Here is an 18,947-nt window from a genome sequence, read left to right as displayed (position 1 = left end):
CATTCACTTTGGAGCTCACCAAAAGGAGATCATTAGCAACCAGTGAGTAAAAGGTGGGACAGAAAAGCAACACTATCAAGCAACTTTTGCCTGAGGAACTCTGCTGTTCATTTGTGTGGATTGTGGTAAGATAAAACCCTAGTTTCTGCATGTTGTGCCACATCTAGGCACGGCAAAGACACCAAATGCACTGTGTCTTCTATCGTCACTCATCAGATGACTGATACAGTTTTTCCTGTGTACAACCTGTGAGTACATAAGGAGGTAGTGTGGTTCTCCAACAGGGATCCAAAGCTCTGTATAAAATGGTCTTTGAACGTCATTCTTATTTTGAAATTTAAAAAATAAATCCTTCACTTTATAAGGTCAAAAAATACACAGGAACAAATCCTCTTATGTATCAAGCAACTGAACCCGAAAGGACGGCGCTGCAGAAGAGCCCTGCACGGTGGCACTCTGCCTACTCACATCAGCTCGGGGGACGCTTCTCTCCCACAGGGTCACACTGCTCACAATGGGGAGGTAGGAAGGGCATTTCTGAAAAATTCAAAACCAGGCATTTAGTGTCACTTCAATAATTCCCACGAATATATATTTCTGTCTTTAGGGTGATTTTTTAGGCAGAACAAATGCTAATGCATTCAAACAATAACTGCTCATGCACTGAGTACCTGATAGTGTCCAGAACACTGTCCTAGGTGTTTGGAAGACAATGGTGAGCCCAAATCACAATTCACACCCTCAAGAATCCAGAGGAAACTACAGGTAGTAACTAAATAAAGGTAAAATTTATTTTTTACAAATAAATGTAAAATTTCAACTGTGACACATGTTATGAAGGAAACAAAGTATTTTGAGAATAATGTGACATATTAGGATGAAATAGGATGAGATGGAATTAAACATTTACATCCTTTGCCATGTGACTTTGGTGTACCTCTCACAGTCCCAAAACAATCCCAGCTGAGCCCAACACAACTACACCCACCCCAGAGACCCATGAACATAAATAAGAAACGAATGCTTCTTGTTGAAAGCCACTGCTTTGGAGTTGTTTGTTAGGCAGAATTATCACAGTAGAAACTGGACTAAAACAAATATATACTACATATGGTAGGTGTCCTCAGGGAGGGCAGAAATGGTACCCTGACAATCTCACGGTGATAGAGAATCTTGCAATTCTACTTAAAATGTCAAAACTTAATAAGACAATATCAGGATTTGTTTTCATACTTCCGGCTTTCAATTTGACACTTTTTATTTAGTTAGTCAGGATTCTCAGGGTCTTTGACTTTTTGTTACTCGATATTTGCTAAAACAAGCCTGGGAAGACTATGGTCATAAGAAAGAGACCCCACAGCAGGCCTGTGGCCAGGATGCAAGCACAGGTCAGAAAAGCAATGGCACGATGGCCACTACCTTTCCTCAAGGTGATTAGAATCTAAAGCAGGAGGTAGTCACCAAAGAATCACACAAAGGAAGGCAAGATTTCAATGATACTCAACATTAGAAAGGGGAGGCACATGGAGCACAGATACATGTGGAACCAAGAGATGTAGAATATATAGACTTGGGTGATAGAGGACACCCCTAAATGGACATGAAAATGGAAAAAGAGATGATGGCTTCTCTGGGATCAAAGTACTGAAGCTGAGGGCTAAGCTGATCGGGCCTGTCAAACTTCACCTGCCTTGCTTGCTTTTAGTCTCTTACTTTTAGTTGATTTTAAACCTATATAGCTAAAAGTAATGTAGCTGAACAATACATGACTAAACTCCCACTAACTTCCTTACCTATCTATCTATATAACTATATAAATATCTTTGACATATAGGTCACTATAGTAAGAGTTGCTTAAGCTGTTTTTCAGGAATTTGGAGTTGGCACTTATCCAGTTCAAGCCCCCAAACATCCAACTAGGCCTGTGTGAGTGTCCACTGGGTGACTTTTTGACATCTGATAGCCAAAAACTCCACCCTTGGATCATGCTAATGCTGCCATTTTCTGAACATGTCCTTCATAGGACACTATGAAGAACCTTGACTACACCTGCACAGACCACCAATTCCCTCGCCTTTCTTATCTCCAATCCCCTTTCCCCACACCTCAGACCACCCTGCTCCTTTATCCCATAAATATCCCTTAACCCTACCTCCAGACAGGTGGCTTTGAGATCTGTTTTCCCATCTCCTCACTTGGCACCATATAAACAAAACTATTTCTCTACTGCAAAGCTTGTTGTTTCAGTGATTGATATCCTGTGCAATGGAAAAAACATGCTTGGTTTGGTAACAGTATGAAAACTGAAGGACAGTGACGAGAGAAGTAGAAGGAGGTTCCAGGTGACAGAAGAAGATAGACTTACTGGAATGTGGAGGAAATAATTCAGGAGGGTCAAAAGATCAGAGCAAGCTCTGAAATTGAGTGTGTCGTAACCGTGCCACATTTGTACTGCCGGGCAGGACAGGTGGGGCGTGGGGGCCACCTTGATGTGTCCTTGTGAGGTCCAGGAACCCCTGAATTCAGTTCTGGGCAGGGAACATGGTAAGCATCCAATCAATGTGCTTAAAGAATGCAGAGAACTCTCCTGCATTGATCCCAAAAGGAGTCACAGAGTGTGAGAACTGCATGTAATCCCAAACCACCAACATTCACACTTGATAGACAAGGAAACTGCTCAAGATCACATAGTCATGTAGTGACAAGCCAGTGCTTCAGTGGCAGAGTCCTGCAAAATCCTGCTGTCTGTTTTGCCTGGGAAAGCAACCCCATGACTGCAGGGACGGGAAGGAATCTCATCTACAAAGCAAGAAGCACCAGGGTGGAGAGACAGGCCCATCCCATACTGTGTACCTCAGTCCTCTGACTCAGTGGACTCCCCTCCACTCACTCCAGTCATGTACTTTCACATGTCTGGTATCTTCTGATAGGGTAACCTTTGTCCAGGGTGGTCAGCGCCAAGCACCGAATGCTTTCCCAAACCACACTGCTCTGACACATTTTAAATTCCAATGGCTATTTCTCAGTGCCACTGTTCAAAGCTATGCAGGTTGTGGATGGCACAAGGGGGTGGCATCACTCACCAAGACTGTGACACAGAAACAATGCCTCTGAAGGTTGTTCCATACACCTCCTGACCATCTGCACACAGCAATCATGAGAGTTCTGCTCTCCAAACAATAAATAAGGCTTTATGGTAGCCAATAGCCCAAGGAAATCATGTGCATTCTGGTGGTTTTATTTTTTAAACATTTTACACAGCTTTATTGAAGTGTAATTGATATATAAGTAACTGCACATATTTAATGTATACAATTTGATGAGTTTGGAGTTTGGAGGTATCTGCTTGAGGAAAAAAGAATCAGAGATTGGAGTCACCTGATTCCTTAGAAAAGCTCTACTCTGAATTTTTACACAAGGCTAGAACACAGGTAGAATTTCTTTGTAAACAAAAAAGCTATTGTAAACAACAAGCCAAATAAATAAATAAATAAATAAATAAGCTTGAAAGAATAAAGTAGCTGGGATATTCATTGCCAGTCATTAACCTGATTTTCTAATGAATATGGCATTAGGCATTCATTAACAATCATTTGTGTTTATGTTGAACAGTGGATGTATAATGAAGGTTGGTAAATGAAAGCAAAATTAATCCAGGGAATTTTGGACACTTATAAAGCAATTAACTTGTTTGGCAGTAATTACACATTGAAAGCTAAATCAAGTACATTTAGAAAGCCACAAGAGTCGCCACATAAACCAGAGGTGCTTTGCTCTAAAATAATAGGAAAACCTCTCTTTCTTTGCAAGTGAAAGAGAAAGGCAAAAGTATGGTATAAATGACAAATAAGACTCAGGTCTAATGAAAAGAAATACGGTTGCAGCCCATATGTTAGAGAAGAGGCAAGTTACTGAAAAATAGGACAGCTCAGCTAATTAAAAGGGAAAAAAAAAAAACCTTTTGTAACAACAATGATGTGAAAACAGGTGGTACGTGCTACAGGGTTCAAGTTTTTGTTGTGTTCACGCTCACAGGCATGCACACACACGCAGGCGCGCACACACGTCTGCACACTTGAACCACCTATTAGGTGCGTGAAGAATAAAAACTAAATCCACAATCAAGTCCCTGTACGTCCAGTGTATCTCAGTAGCAGGTCTTTGCACTGACAATTTTGTAACTTCATTCTCCAGATGAGTGCTTGACCGTAGCCTTTTAATGGATTCAGCACATCGTCTTAAAGGTCAGTCATTAAACACATTCAGGGACTCTATATTTTTAAAAGGAGGAGAGGATAAGGTACCGTGGTAGATAAAGGAGAGACCCCGGGGGAGCAAGCATTACCGAACTGGTGATAAGGCAAAGGAAGTAAACAGAACATTTCATGTGTCCACAAAATCTATCAACAGAAAAGTCACTCCAAAAATACATTCTAAATGCAATGAAGATTTTTAGAGGAGGAAAGAATTTTCTCAGCATTTCCAATCCTACAATATTTAGCCAAGAAATGCTACAGAGGTGATGTGCTGATTTTGTGTATGGGGGGGGCGGATTTTTCCCCACTAAGGCTACATACAATAAGATGATCAGACTGGAGAAGAGAGAGTGTCTTCAGGTGAGCCCAACGTTCTGAGCAAAGAGATAAAGTTTTTCAAACCAGAGTCCTGAACACTCTCCCCCAAAAGATCTGAAGATTCATGAGCCCGTCCTGTCTTATAAATACCTCCACAAATAGGAGGTTGTAGGTGCTCGAGGGTTAGTAACTGAAGGAGTTCCCAGAGTGATCTATAAACGGCAGCTGGCTTTGTGGAAACATTTGCGGAGCGTGCTTGGGTGTCAACTATGCTAAAAGCAAATACTTGCTCTGCCTCTGGGATTGGAATGGAAAACAGAAACCAGGAGAAAGCTTTTGAAATCCTCGCCTAGGTCATTTAACTGCAACCAAATAAAACATATGTTTGTCCCCACGTGGGGTAGTGCATTTCTTTCAAAAGAAGTAGTCTTTCCTTAAAAAGATAGTCACTTTATTTCCAAGCAAAGGAGCAAGACATTAAGACAAAAAACTCATTTCTCACTTATTTGAAACCTTTTAAAAGATTCAGGTTGTCTACTTAGTTCTAATGCGGAGTGTTTCATGTGCAGTTTTCTTCGTCAGAAAATTACTTCCTGATTTTGACCAAGAGTTCATCAACATCCCAGTGCACTATTTCATTCCTTTTGCAACAGTCCCAGTGCCTTTCCCTGAGTCTTCAAAGGCAAACACATTTAAATACCAGAATGCAGAGAACACACTATTCTTGAAGGCACCTGTTACTGCTCCAGGGCTTCTTGCATTTTATTGTGCATGTGAATCACCTGGGGACTAGTTGAAATGCAAATTCTGATTCAGGAGGTCCAGAATGGGCCCTGAGATTATGTTTTTATAATAAGCTCCCAAGTGATGTTGGTTCCAGGACAGCAAGTTACTGATCTACTTTTATAAAGTGTGGGTGGCTTTTTTCTGTTAACATGGCTATTAGTTGTTAAGTTTTGGCAGAGTCAAAAGTTATACGCAGATTTTCAACTGTACAGGAATCAACACCTCAACCTTTGTGTGCTTCAAAGATCAACTATAATTCATCCTGATCCCATGGTTTTAAGATTTTTAACAGCCTTGGACAGACCTCCTAGTGACAAAGAATTTTGAGCCCTTTAAACAACTGAGATTTCATTCTTGATCACATGCTTATTTATTATGTTTTTAAAGGTCTAGATTTTGAAAAATAATATCAGACAGGAAAGGCTAAGACTGGACCAAGAGAATTGTTAACAAAACTACAGCTAACCCTATGAAGCCTTCAGGCAAAGTACAAAATAATAATAATAACAATAATAATAATAATAATAGCAGCCCCCTCTTGGCAGATACAGCCCCATGGCAGGACTTAATGAGGCCAGTACATACACCAAGATTTTAGCCTCTGTTTACCCATTGGCTACAGCCTTATGCCACTTACAGCCTTCCACTTTTCCATGGTGGCCCTAACTGCTGGCCACTTAAGCTGGCGTACTTAATATCCAGTGCAAGGGCGAACATAAAAACTAGATGTCAGAAAGATAGTGAGGTGGATATATAGGCTGTGGGCATAGCACACACTAGTTTTAGGAGTTTAACCATGAATGGGGAACAAGAGATGGGACAGAAGCCAGACAGGGCAGCAGGGTCAAGTGTTGACTTTTTCTCCCCCTAAATAATTAGAGAGATCTGGGAAAGCTTAGAAACAGAGGAAGGGGGTGTGGAGGTGAGGAAGTAGGCTTAACACATACAATAGTCAACTTTAAATTCAAATGCATCAGTCCCTAATTCTAATCCTGTCTTCAAGGAAAACAAAATCATCTAGGATGAAAAGATGCTTTGATTCTAAGAAGATATAAACCTGATTCCTCTCAAAATAAGTACCAAGTCTCAAACTTGAATAAAATAACTTATTCTTTGTGTATATACATGCTTACAAAATTGATTCCTCAATTTCTAATTGTCAGCCACTTATTTCAGAAGCCCATGTATAATAATGGGAAAATGGATTTTTAATCCACATATTTATATAATTTCTTTTTATGACATTGTACCTTGTAGAGAAGTTTCTTGTTCAGCAATGAATATGCATAGTGAACTGTTCAAAACCAAAAATTGAATATTATTTGTCCACTCTTGTTATAACAGTTTCCTAGAAAAAAGCACAAAAGTATATCTGCTAGCAACACTTCTCTTCCTCTAGTAGCTAGAGAATTCAGAAGATAGACAAGTTATATTTTGTGTAGCCAAATATCAGCAATTTCATTATAAATTGATGACTATATTTTTTAAGTATAGATTAACATAGTAAACTCTTAAACAGAATAACCTTAGCAATAGCTACCAGGAATAAAAAGAGTTAGGGTTTCAGTAAATCCCATATTTCGTCTTTTATCATGGTTAACATTTCAGAAGACTCATTGAATTTTTAGGGACCCGCCAGTCCAGTCAAAAGAAATCACAAATCCTTAACTAACATATGCTAACTTTTCTTTGAGGAACAAAAGAAGCATCTTTGTTTGTTCCTCACCAGCAAACACTGGGCCATCTAAAAAGAGTCCTTTCAGTGGCAATGTTAGCAGGGAAATTCAATTGTATTTAATTAAGTTCTTCCCCAAAAAACTGCACACAGAAGCATCAAAGAGGTTATCAGAGGTCAGATGCCTGTCATGACTTTCTGACCCTCCCAAAATGCAAAATAAAAGATAGTGGTATCCCTGCTGGTAAGATGGGCTTCCACATTTGTGTCTCTCCCTTTCTGCTTTAATTTAATAGCAATCAGCACAATATGGCTGCTTTTTTCTGCACAATAGGACGGGCAGAAGTTAGATTTACAACGCTGCAAGGGGGAAGGTAGGAGACAAGGAAGGCTCACTACGGCTTTTAAGGTTCAATAAGAACATCACTTTGATACCCATAAAAAAAACTTGAAAATCTATTTAACATTCATTGTGGTCAAAAATGGACAGATGTGCTTGTCTGAAATCTTGTATTCTGTTATTATCTTAAGTTGCTAACTGTCTTATAGATCCTTTTCAAAAGGGATATGCAGATGAAGAAGATTTCTTCCCTACCAAAAAATAATTATGATATCTGGTCATGCATGTAGCAGCCCTTTGACTTTAAAGTACCACACTAAGTATTTAGGTATTGATCCTTGTTTTCCAAATTTCATAATTTTCACAAGTCTACTAACAATCTTGCAATGAGCACAGTGTATTAATATTATCAGAAGTACTAAATGTATTTCATGAAACCAGGCAAAAGTTAATTAACCCAAATGTTATTTAGAGCCTTGAATGTCTAATTGAAACAGGCATGGAACTTAACTTATTGAGACATTTCATGTTTAGAAAATTAAATTCTTATATGACCCTGTAAGGAGAATCTCAGAATCTGAGATCCATAATATATCTTAAAGATTATTTAATCCAACATCCAAGCTGATGTTTGAATCCCTCAATAACACTCCCACCCCATTGTCATCCAGTCTGTAGTTGGATAATTCCACAAAAACTTCAAACTCACTGTTTCCTGAGACCAACCATTTCCAGGGATACAATATTTTCAGAAGCAAAATCTGAAAAACCTAGACTAAAAGGAGCCTTAATTTTGAGGTCAAGAGCACCAAATGTTAGCCCTGGGATCTTGAGTAACTCATGTAATTTCTGTGTGCTTGTGTGAAAAAGAAAGTAAACATATTTGATCATCTCTGAGTCAAGATCCTTGTGTTCAAATTTGTGTGCTGACTCTTCTTGTAGGAGTGTCAGGTCAGGACAAGGTGAACATCAACTCAGGTCAACTGGCTAGTTGCTGCCTGGAGACCTTTCCAGGAAAGAGAGTCATGACTGACTGACATGATTACCATGCCCAACAGCAAGCCCTAAGGTGGATGAGTAACATGTACCCACAATTACCATCTTTGCTCTAGGTAATGCCCTGAAAAGAGCTTCAAGAAGAACATGTGGGACTATAACTGTGTTCCAGCAAGAATAGTGGGGAAAGCAGAGCAAGTGAGATCAGAAGAGTTATTTCCAGATGGTTCTAAGTCTTGGGGATCAGAGCATCCTCCCCTCTGTTCTTTCAGATTAGTAAATAAGGTTAAAAGTAGAAGACTCTGTATGTTCATGTCTATTCAATCTCTTGAAAGCCAACCATGAGAGGAGAGGGAAGAGGGATCACTAGACACTGAGAACATCTCAACAAGCCTACACAGTAGGTACTATGGTCTCTATTCAGATGAGAAAACTGAATAAAGTATTAAATGACACCTTCAAGGATACTGGGTTACTAACGAAGGAGGATTTGAACCAAGATCTTGCCCAAAGTGCTTCTAAGTGTACCCCAATAACTTTCACTATTGTACTTAATTTCCTTCAAGACATATGTACAGAAGACTACACCACAGTTGTTTCCATCCTCCTCTGTCTGTTCCGCAGTGCACTGCACACATGCAAACTCATCTGCCAGCTTTAGCCATTACATCAAGATAATATGCAACTAATTTGCCATGTATCTTAAAAAATTAATCTCTTTTAGGGACAACATTATTTTAATAGAACCATATATTTAACCCTATTAATCTTTATAGTATGCAAAAGCTTTAAAAGAAATAATGACCACAGGAAGACGTAACTGTCAATTTTATCATGCAAAACTGTAGGAATATATTCTTTCCATAACCCTCTACTTTTCTTTCATCTGATATAGTATCATTGGGGACTATAAAATACAGAGTTATTGTCCAAAAGTAAAAGCACAGAAAGCAAATTTATGATACAATTATTGCTCTGGTCTGAATGTTTGTGTCCCTCCAAAATTCATGTGTTGAAATCTAATCCCTAATGTGTTGGGATTAAAAGATGGGGCCTTTGGGAGGTGACTAGGTCTTCAGGGTCATAAACAGGACTAACAAGAGGCATGAGGGAGCTAGTTCACCCCTTCTGTCATGAGGGGGCACAGAAAGAAGAGATCGTCTTTGAAGCAGAAAGCAAGCCCTCACCAGACACTGAATCTACTGGCATCTTGATCTCGGACTTCCCAGACTCCAGGACCGTGAGCAATAAATTTCTGCTATTTATAAATTGTCCTGCCAACGGTATTTTGTTATAGCAGCCTGGATAGACTAAGACCATTACATATACATGTGTGCATGCATGATCGTTCATGCACACACACACACACACACAGAGGGAGAGAGTCAGACAGAGAAAGAGAGAAATGCTTAAAAACAGATTATTTGAATTCCATACCCTACTTCCATTCTAAATACAAATCATAAAGGAGTCCAATATTATTTCCCCTGGTAACAGGCTGAGTGATCAATGCAGTGAGTACTTGCAACTAACTGCAGTGCTCTGAGTTTGGAAAGCATAATGAAGCAGACCACATTTAAACACAGGTGCCACATCTGGACTTCCTACAAAGGGAGCAAAACACCATCTGACACCCAGCATGAAGTACATGTTCTAGAACTCTTTCTGCAGACTAACATTTTAACTGAGTCCAGATTTTTTAACCTTTGAATCAGCAGAAGTAAAATGTCATAGTTCAGAATCAAAATGAGAAATATGTTGCACATTAAGCCTATTTTTATTGAGCTGCATTTCAACTAAACACTAAGATTGTTTTAACTCAACTAAATAACAATAACCAAATAAATAGTACTGTAATACAAACACATACTATGATGTCTATCAGATAAACTGGAGTAAAATCTGAGCGAGATGAGTCCCCCATATCAAAGAGCAAACTTGGCTTTCCTTTTCACAGGGGTTCAGATACCACATGCCCACAGGTGGGTAAAGCACAGACTTCGGAGCCTGATGCTGCATACTTCCCTTCCTCTTTGTGGTAGCTCTATGATCGTCAGTAAATAATAACAAAAGCAACCCTGTGTCAAACATCTACACTGTGCCAGGCATTTCTCATGTGTTAGCCCTTTTAATCATGTTCTGATAAAATAGGTATTGAAGAATTAAAGTGGTAACTAAAATTTATAATGACATATACAAATATGATCAAGTTAAAGTTATATGTCAGAAATAAACCATCTTGAAAATTTGATGAAAGGTTAGACTTCCCCAAACATGAGAACCAAGTATAGAAGGACAGTGGAAATTATGAAGGTCAGTTTAATTACAAACAGGGTCAATAAAATATAATGGAATTAAGCAAATGATTCTTGCATGATTTTGACCACAGAAACCTAACAGAGTTGTGTGTGCTCAGTTCCTGCCAAGAGGGGACCACATAGCTAGTATGAGTACCACCAAGGGCACCGTGACCATACAGTTATGAAGGTGGTGATGAATGTGCCGCCTTCTTTGGTCAAAGAAGTAGGCAGCCCTGCAAGACTGCCCTGGAAACAGTACTGTTCACCAAAAAGAGAGTCAAAAGACAGAAGAAAGAAAATAAATATTTAAGGAGGAATAATTTGTTTAAATTTTAAATTCAAGCCTGCATGTTTGAAAACTCCTGGGTAATATAGATCCCTTTCTTTTCACACTGATCCTAGTCAAGACAATGAAATTAATACATTGTATAACTAACTACACGTTCACACTGTCTCACCTGTCCCTCAAACCAGCCAACCTGCTACCGGAAGAAAGCCTGGGACTGAGACATGGGAGTCATTAGCCTGTCCCTTGATGGCTTCTGTTTCTTGCACCACCCAGGAATGTAGGGCCTGCCCAGAGGAGGACCAGCCAAAAAGTTATTGCGTGAATTTTCTAGGCAAGGAAGCAAGTCCTACATTGGGTCAGGCATCACATTTGTAGGGAGTTGATGGGGAGGCCCTAATCCCAGACCCCTGGGATGCAAAGCTTATGCTTCTCGCACTACACTTCCCTAGCGTGGGTCCAAAAATCAGTTAATACAGCCTCTGGCACATCAAAAGCATACAGTAGAAGTAGCTCTTTGCTTTTTCTTTTTAAGACAGCTGCTAAACAATCTTCTACAAAATATCATGACTGTCTGTGACTCATGGTTTACAGTAATATATGCTTTCAGAGTTTAATTTGGTTTTGAACAGTATTAAATGTGCCAAAAATCAGATGGCAAGATATTCATAATGAGGGACAGAACACAATAGTCACCTTACATGAAGAGCAATTATTTAGCAGGAATTCACGAATTGCTTGATGGTGTTTTCTTGCAGAGATGGGCACAGCTGCCACACTGAGAAAGTGCCAAATTGTATTCTTTTTTCCCCCTGTTTCCAAGAACAGAAAACCCCTCTGCCTTTTTTTGTAGATTTCTTCATTCTTTTCAGATAAGGCTACATAATTTAGCAGGTGATTACTGATGCACCTTTGTTTCATAGTATTTCTCATTGGCCTTTTTACAACTGTGTGTATATGTGCAATATGTATGACACCAGTGTGTGTGTGTGTGTGTGTGTGTGTGTGTGTGTGTGTGTGTGTGTGCTGGGTGTCATTTTGGTTGCTTGTTTTTATTATAATCAAAATGTATGTTATTCAATAGGGCCATACATATTTATATAAAACAATGCAGAAGGTTGATATAAAATCAATGTAGATTTTTGAAAGATGTAACTCACAGAGTTCTCCAGTTGATATGAAGAATTGGGGAAGCTGTCAGAATCCGAGAGAGCATTCTATGAACCAAAAGATTCAGTGCCTCACAGTGATGGGGAGGAGTGGGTGGCCCACAGCACTGGACAGAGCTCAACATATTGGAAAACTACATGCATTTTCATGGGAGCTTGGAAATCCAGTGGTAGCCAGAGAGCATCTCTTCAGAGAGGTTCAGATTGGTTATTTTCAACAAGGCAAAGCGAGCATGATAAACTTGTGGGAACAAGACATTGTCTTGAGACTGAAGAAAGCATTAAAGCATTGCACTCCAACCCACCCCAAAAAAGAAGTGGGTTTATTCATATACATGCCATGTTTACTACTATAGGCAGGCAGTTAAAAAGAATTTGATTTGGGAAGTGCAAAGATAGATATTTTTGCCCTGACAACTTTACATCATTCTAGCCACTCTGTGAAAAGGATCTCCTCTTCCATACTTTGTGTTACTCCAATTTTATTTTGTTTCCAATCAGTGACCTGGAGAATTGAATTAGAATTCTTCACTTCTGTTTTAGCCTTCCATACCCCAAGCAAGCATTGTGTTTCAAAGCAAGCTACGCCACAAATGAGTTAAATGTTTGTTTTCACACTGGTTGCACAAAAGATATTACAACTAGTACATGCAAGGACAATGGATTGATGTTATTTTACTAAAAGAAAAGGCCTATCCTTCCCTTACTCTCAAACTTGGACTTTGATACTTGTGTCTTCCCTCCATGCCTTCATTATGATAAAAGCTGCCTCAATGCACCAGCTCAAGAACAGTCTGTTTGAATATATAAATTACTCTCTTCAATATTTAGGAGAAAGTCAGCATTGGACATACACCAAAAAGAATAACATAAACATAACTTCCCTCTTCTATCCCTGAAATATGAACAGCACCTGAGTGGCTTTAATGAGAAAGTCCCCTCACTTAACAGTGGCACAGTCTGCGTGTTGTAAGTGATCCAAATCAGGATAAACCTAATTATCTTGTAGCACTAATCAGTCTCTCTGCCTCTTCTCTCTTATCGCTCCCCTCCAATCCATCTCCCAAATTGACCCGGATTGATCTTCCTAAAGAAGAGTTAACCTTCATGTTATTTTCCCTGCTCAGAAATCACCGAAGGTTCTCCACACTCCTTTGTTAGGCATTTAATAGCTTCTGCTCTTTTATCCAAATCACCTTTCTAGGCTTAGCCACAATATCCCCCGTACACACTCTTACCACCTTTTCACATGCCTGGGTGCTGCTGCCTCTGAACTTCACACTTGTATAAAGTGCATATGGCCTCAACGCTCTTCTCTCCTTACCTGCATCCAGGTCCTAGGTATCTAAGATACTGTTGTTAACCTTTAATAACTTTCAGAACAGAGACTATCTTGCTTATTTTTGAATCCCCTTAGTAACCAGAATGACTTCTACTGGGTAGATGCTTACACAAGATTTACTGGATAGATAAATGGATGGATGCAGAGATGGACAAGAGAAGAAATGATTGAATTGATGGGTGAATAGGTAGAAGGATAATGAATCAATAAATGGATGAATAGATGAAAAAGCCAATAGTTGGATGAATGAATCAGCATTATTACATGAGATTCAAGTAACAGAAACTACATCTTACAAAATTAGTTGACTCTGAAAAGCTTCTGGGAAAGTACATCAATTAACTCTCTGATTCTGGCCTCATAGAACTTTGCTCACAAAGACATTTTTAGACGATAATTTTTCTGCTCTGCCCTATGGCAAGAGCTATTTAGAATGCCCATTTATTTCTATAGCTAGCACAGGGATGGTTTTTAAATTAACCTCTTCTCAGATCTATTTCCTGGGAAAACATTTTTTTCTTAATGTAGTAATCTTCCCATCTGAAAAATGAAAGTTTTTGAAACCATCAATTTCTAAACACAGGGCTCCTGGTATCCAAAACAAGGGCCACGAAAGCCAGATACCAGCAGGCGTGCTCTCTTCATAGATAGGATCACACAGTCTACTCTTATCTAACACACAGTGCTCAGAAGATAATCTGATCTCCAACAAGCAGCTACTTTGATACACGAAGAGGGGTTGGCTCAGACCACTGTATTTACTGCAATAAACACTAACAATTTATAACGAACAGCTAAGCAAGGGCAAGAAAAATTCATTTTCTATATGTAACATTCAGTTAATTTTTTTTTTTTTTTGGTGGCTATATTACACGGCTTGCCTATCTTATATCTACTATTGACAAAAGTCTGCAGTTCTTTCCATATGTGCTTTTGGTAGTCTAAGTTCTTCAGGGAAACAGTATTAAACAGATGAGTCCCAAATAGCTGTACGGGAGGAGAGAGACCCCACTCAGTCTTGGGATAACATAGAAGCTTCTCAAAGAAAGTGCCATCCAAACTTAGACCTGAATGAAAGTTGGATGGAATATGAAGTAAGGTGGGAAGAGCTACACATACACTAGTCAGAAACAGGGTGGCACATTCAGAGAATGATAAGGAGTTCCGTGAGATGGCAGCCTAGGGAGGAAAGGGAACTCAAGGCAGATAAAAGCTGGAGAGGAAGCAGGGATGAGATGGCAAGGGACCTTAAAAACTTGTAAAGAGTTTTGGCATTTATTCTGGATGCACTGGGGAGTCGTTAGAGGGTTTTAAGCAATGTTGCAAATTTTTAAGAAATTTTAAAAGGCTTGCCTTGGCCCCAGTGTGGAAGTTGCATGGGATAAAACAGACTAGAAGCGAATCAGGACACAGGGGAGATGGGTGATAAGAGGCACTGGGGAAGACAAGGCCTTGACATCCCCAAGGCTGCTCCTGTCATCCAGTCTGACCCACCACGGACTGTGCTATTGATGGCTGTAAAGATCCCAGTGATCCTACCTCCCTGAATGGCCCCTGCCTAAAGTGCTCCAGAATGGACTTCCAAATTCTCCAACTCTGCTCAGCACACATGCCAGTCCTTCAGACCTGTTTCTGCCCATTCCTTTAACTGAACTTGACTTCCCCAGATTGACCTTTGGCCTTTTCAGAGAACATTGGCTCAAAATTGCCCTTTGGTCATCTCCATTCCTGTCCCCCGCTGGTGGATACCTTGCCATAGCTTGGACTCCTGGGGCCCAAACCCTGATATTAATTCCCTTCAGTGTCCCCTGAGCAGGGGCTTTCTGCAGAGTATTTTCTGCCACAAAACTAAACTTATGCAGAGGGTTTTCTGCAACAAAAACTTCCATAATTATTACTAACTGTATATAATTATATAATAATACTACATATATATTCCAGATAATATTGCTATTTTTAAAACTAAAGAAAATGTTAGAAAGGGAAAAAATTGCACTGTCCTTCATTTGCACACATTTTATGTAGTTGTCACCATAAACACATATTTTTTCCACATAACATTATATTACAGATAATTTCCAATTACTACAGCTTTATAATTAACATTTTAAACAACTTGGTTCTATCCTCTTAGCTGGGCTTGCTGTATTCCCCAACTGAACCCTTTGCACAAACAAAACAACCATGGGGGGAAAAAATGCACATTGGGGGCCTCTTTCCTTGGAAGACTTGAAGATCTTGTAAAAACTGCCATTTCAGGACCAGTATCTGTGCTAAGTTGTCCACTAACGATGAGCCTCTAGTTTTGCTCCCCCTCACATATTATGCACCCCTTCATTGCTCATTAGTTGTTTGCTTGTGTCATTGCTCCTCCTTCCATATGTGAACATTCTAAGGCAGTGGTTCTCAAGCATTGCATTTGTTTATTTCTTTTGTACAATACACATCGTGCATCGACACAACCAACTGGCTATCTGTAGTTATCAAAAATTCTCAGCAGAGTCACTCTCATGCCACTCTTTCTCTCCCACTCAAGAAAGCATATCATAATGAGAGTTCAAGTGAGGAGACACTGACCATATTATACATTTTAAAAATATTATGAAAGCTAAACTATACAAGTAGGAGCTACACAAAGTCAAACAGAGTGGTATGATGGACATTGGAGACTCAAAAGGCAGAAGAGTGGGAGAGGGTGAGGGGTGAGAAATTCCTTATGGGGTATAATGGACACTACCTGGGTGATGGGTACACCAAAAGCCCAGACTCCATCACTATACAACATGGACATGTAACAGAATTCAACTTATACTTCCTAAATCTATTAAAGCAAATTATTTAATTTTTTTAAAAAAATAAAAATATATTTACAAAATCTCATACTTTATCATACAAAAAAAAAATCTTTACTTTCAAAAGTACCTTTAAATAACCACAATTCGCCAATGCAGTTGGGAATAATGTCCTGGAGACCAAGAAGCCTGTCTAACCCATCTTTGCAATGCCGGCCTCATAGTGCCTGGCCTGATACAGAGGCATAGGGAAGGAAAAATCCACAGCAGCTAATAAGAAATGAGGAAAAGAGAGAAAAGAAGAACAGAATGTAGAAGAAAGGTAAAGGAGGCAAAGAGAAAAGAGTAAATGTAAACATAGGAATACTTGAGAAAAAAAAATGTACAGATATCAACATGATATATCAACCAGAAGTAGCAAAAGAACTACATAAAACTTGAAAAAATTTGAAAAAAAATTAATATTCCAATTCAGTAGTACTGTTTCAATACTGTTCTGAAACAACTGTTCCAAAACGTACTGTTGGCCTGTAATTCCCTCTAATAACCAAGGATGAAGACCTGAAGTCTATACAAGTGTTTCTACAAAAGATACAAATTAATTGCTAAAATTGTCAGGATAACAGCTTTTCAGAAGTAATGACTAATCACAAAATACTTCAATCCTATTCTCCTGTCCTATATTCCTGGTGCATTCATCTTTCAAAAAAAGGAAAAAAAGATGGTCAGAAATTAAGTCATTTGTATTTTAAAATATATTCATTGGAGCCAGAGGGATAAATTCATGTATAATGAAGTATTGAACTTAATTAGACTTGGTATTGAATTATTAAATCATTCCTTAAATAAAGAAAAAGGAGGTGTTGCTCAGAAAGGCAACAATGGAATAAATCTGAGTGAAAGCTCTATTTTTGAACAATCCCTTGTTCTATTCAAATCTCTTTAAATTCACTGAAATGAATTTGAGTTCTGTAAAGGTCATGACTCAAAAAAGAAAAACACAAAATTTATTTAAAGGGGCTAATCAAGGAGGAGATTTGCAGTACTTTCAAGAAACAACCTTCTGAAATGGAAGAGAATTGGCCAACAATTCCATTTTACTGAGCCGCACGTTAATATAACAGCCAATTATAGCTCAACAAAAGCAATATCCCAATTCATTCTTTCTCACAAGGTAACAACTCTGGTCTATGAGTTGAGAAAATAAAATGATGGACTAGACACACGCCACAGAGGAAAAGCGTGGAGTAGGATTTGGGGCTTTTTACTGGATGCAGTACATTTCATTAGTGGTTCCGAGTCTCCTGCTGGGCTCTTCTTTCTAAGCCTTTTGTGTGGGATTTTCCTTTTAAAATGATACCTCAATGCAAATGTCCGTATTAGTGTAAGAAAACACTTAGCACATGTCTAAGAAACCTGTAGAATGGCCGTGGAAAGCACAGAAATTTTTCAAAGCAAAAATAAAGGGAATAAAATGGAATATTTTAGGCTGCCCTGGCAGGTGGGTATCTGGTGGTTGAAAACCTGCTCCCAAACAAGCAAGACTGTAACTGTAGCAAGAGAAAAGACACTTGTGTCCCAATAATCCCAACAAAACTAAATTGCAGACCTAGGAACATTAAAAAAAAAAAAAAAGAAAGAAAGAAACACAACACCCTTCAAAAGAAAAATAAAACAATGCTCCCAAAATAGGCCCGATTATGTGGGTCACTGCATACTGTGTATTTCCCCTGTAGCATTTTATCGTGGTTACTGTTGCCAGGTGACACCTGATGCTCTCATTATATATGTTTGTCTTTCACATCCACATCGGAGCCAGTTTTTTTTCCTTCGGTGCCCCCAGAACTGTAACAGAAATAAAAATAAGGAATAGACCCCATTATTACACAAATACCTACAAAGCAGAGAGAGTGACCCCCGTGGGTCACCGTGTTGTCCCTGGAAGCATTGATGCCCTGGCCCCGGGGCCTCCAGCCTTTTGTCACAGGGTCAAAGCCAGGACCTCAGCTGAGTATCCTCTGTGAAGAATTAACAAGTGTGACAATTTGTGGGCCCTCCCCCCTCGGCCCCTGGTCCGGCCTGCCTGAATGCTGTAAATAGAGACATCTGGATAGAGCCCTTTCACTGCAGTAATTGAAAATGAACACGGATCAAGTTCTGGCCTGTTGTATTCATAAATCTTGAGGCTTAATTACATTAAAGGGAAATCTAGGGCCCAGCACTATGGAAACTGCAGATTCTATCAGGCGCTTGAATCATGAATCTTTAAGATAAGTGGGTTTTTCTCTCCCCACCCCACCCCCCCAACCCTTTAGTAGAGTTGAATGGGAAATTTTCAAATCAAGTCTTCCAGTATTAATGCACCAGGAAACTTCTGAGAAGATTTTGTGCTCTACTATTTGTACATGCACTTTCGTTGCGTGTTCACTGGGTGACACTCGGCGCGTTCCTCTGAGCAGATCCACATTTTGAGGCTTAAAATCGGGCACATTTCTATGAATAGTGACGACAGACTTGACAGATATTTAAAATATGTTTTTCCCCCAAGTTGAGCAGAAAGAGCACGCATTTAGTTAAAATTAATGAGTTTCAAAAAAAAAAAGAATTATGGCAATTTTACTTTTCAAATGAAGTCAAAGCTCTCGGCATCCCCTTTAAAGATAACAAGTTGAGAATTATACTCCTGG

At 39.2% G+C, this 18,947-nt stretch overlaps 1 protein-coding gene across 1 annotated transcript in view; it reads right to left on the bottom strand.

The window, feature by feature from the left end:
* Positions 1-18,947, bottom strand: part of C10H12orf42 (chromosome 10 C12orf42 homolog) — a 133,474-nt gene that overhangs the window by 81,672 nt on the left and 32,855 nt on the right. The window contains exon 4 of the mRNA XM_012772685.3: positions 469-537. Within this exon, the coding sequence (XP_012628139.1) occupies positions 469-537 (69 nt within the window). The remainder of the gene's footprint in view (positions 1-468; positions 538-18,947) is intronic.

Source organism: Microcebus murinus, chromosome 10 (genome assembly GCF_040939455.1).
Source record: "Microcebus murinus isolate Inina chromosome 10, M.murinus_Inina_mat1.0, whole genome shotgun sequence".
Classification (NCBI taxonomy): domain Eukaryota; kingdom Metazoa; phylum Chordata; class Mammalia; order Primates; family Cheirogaleidae; genus Microcebus; species Microcebus murinus.
The sequence above is the reverse complement of the archived record's forward strand: the minus strand, read 5'-3'. Positions and strand labels throughout refer to the sequence as shown.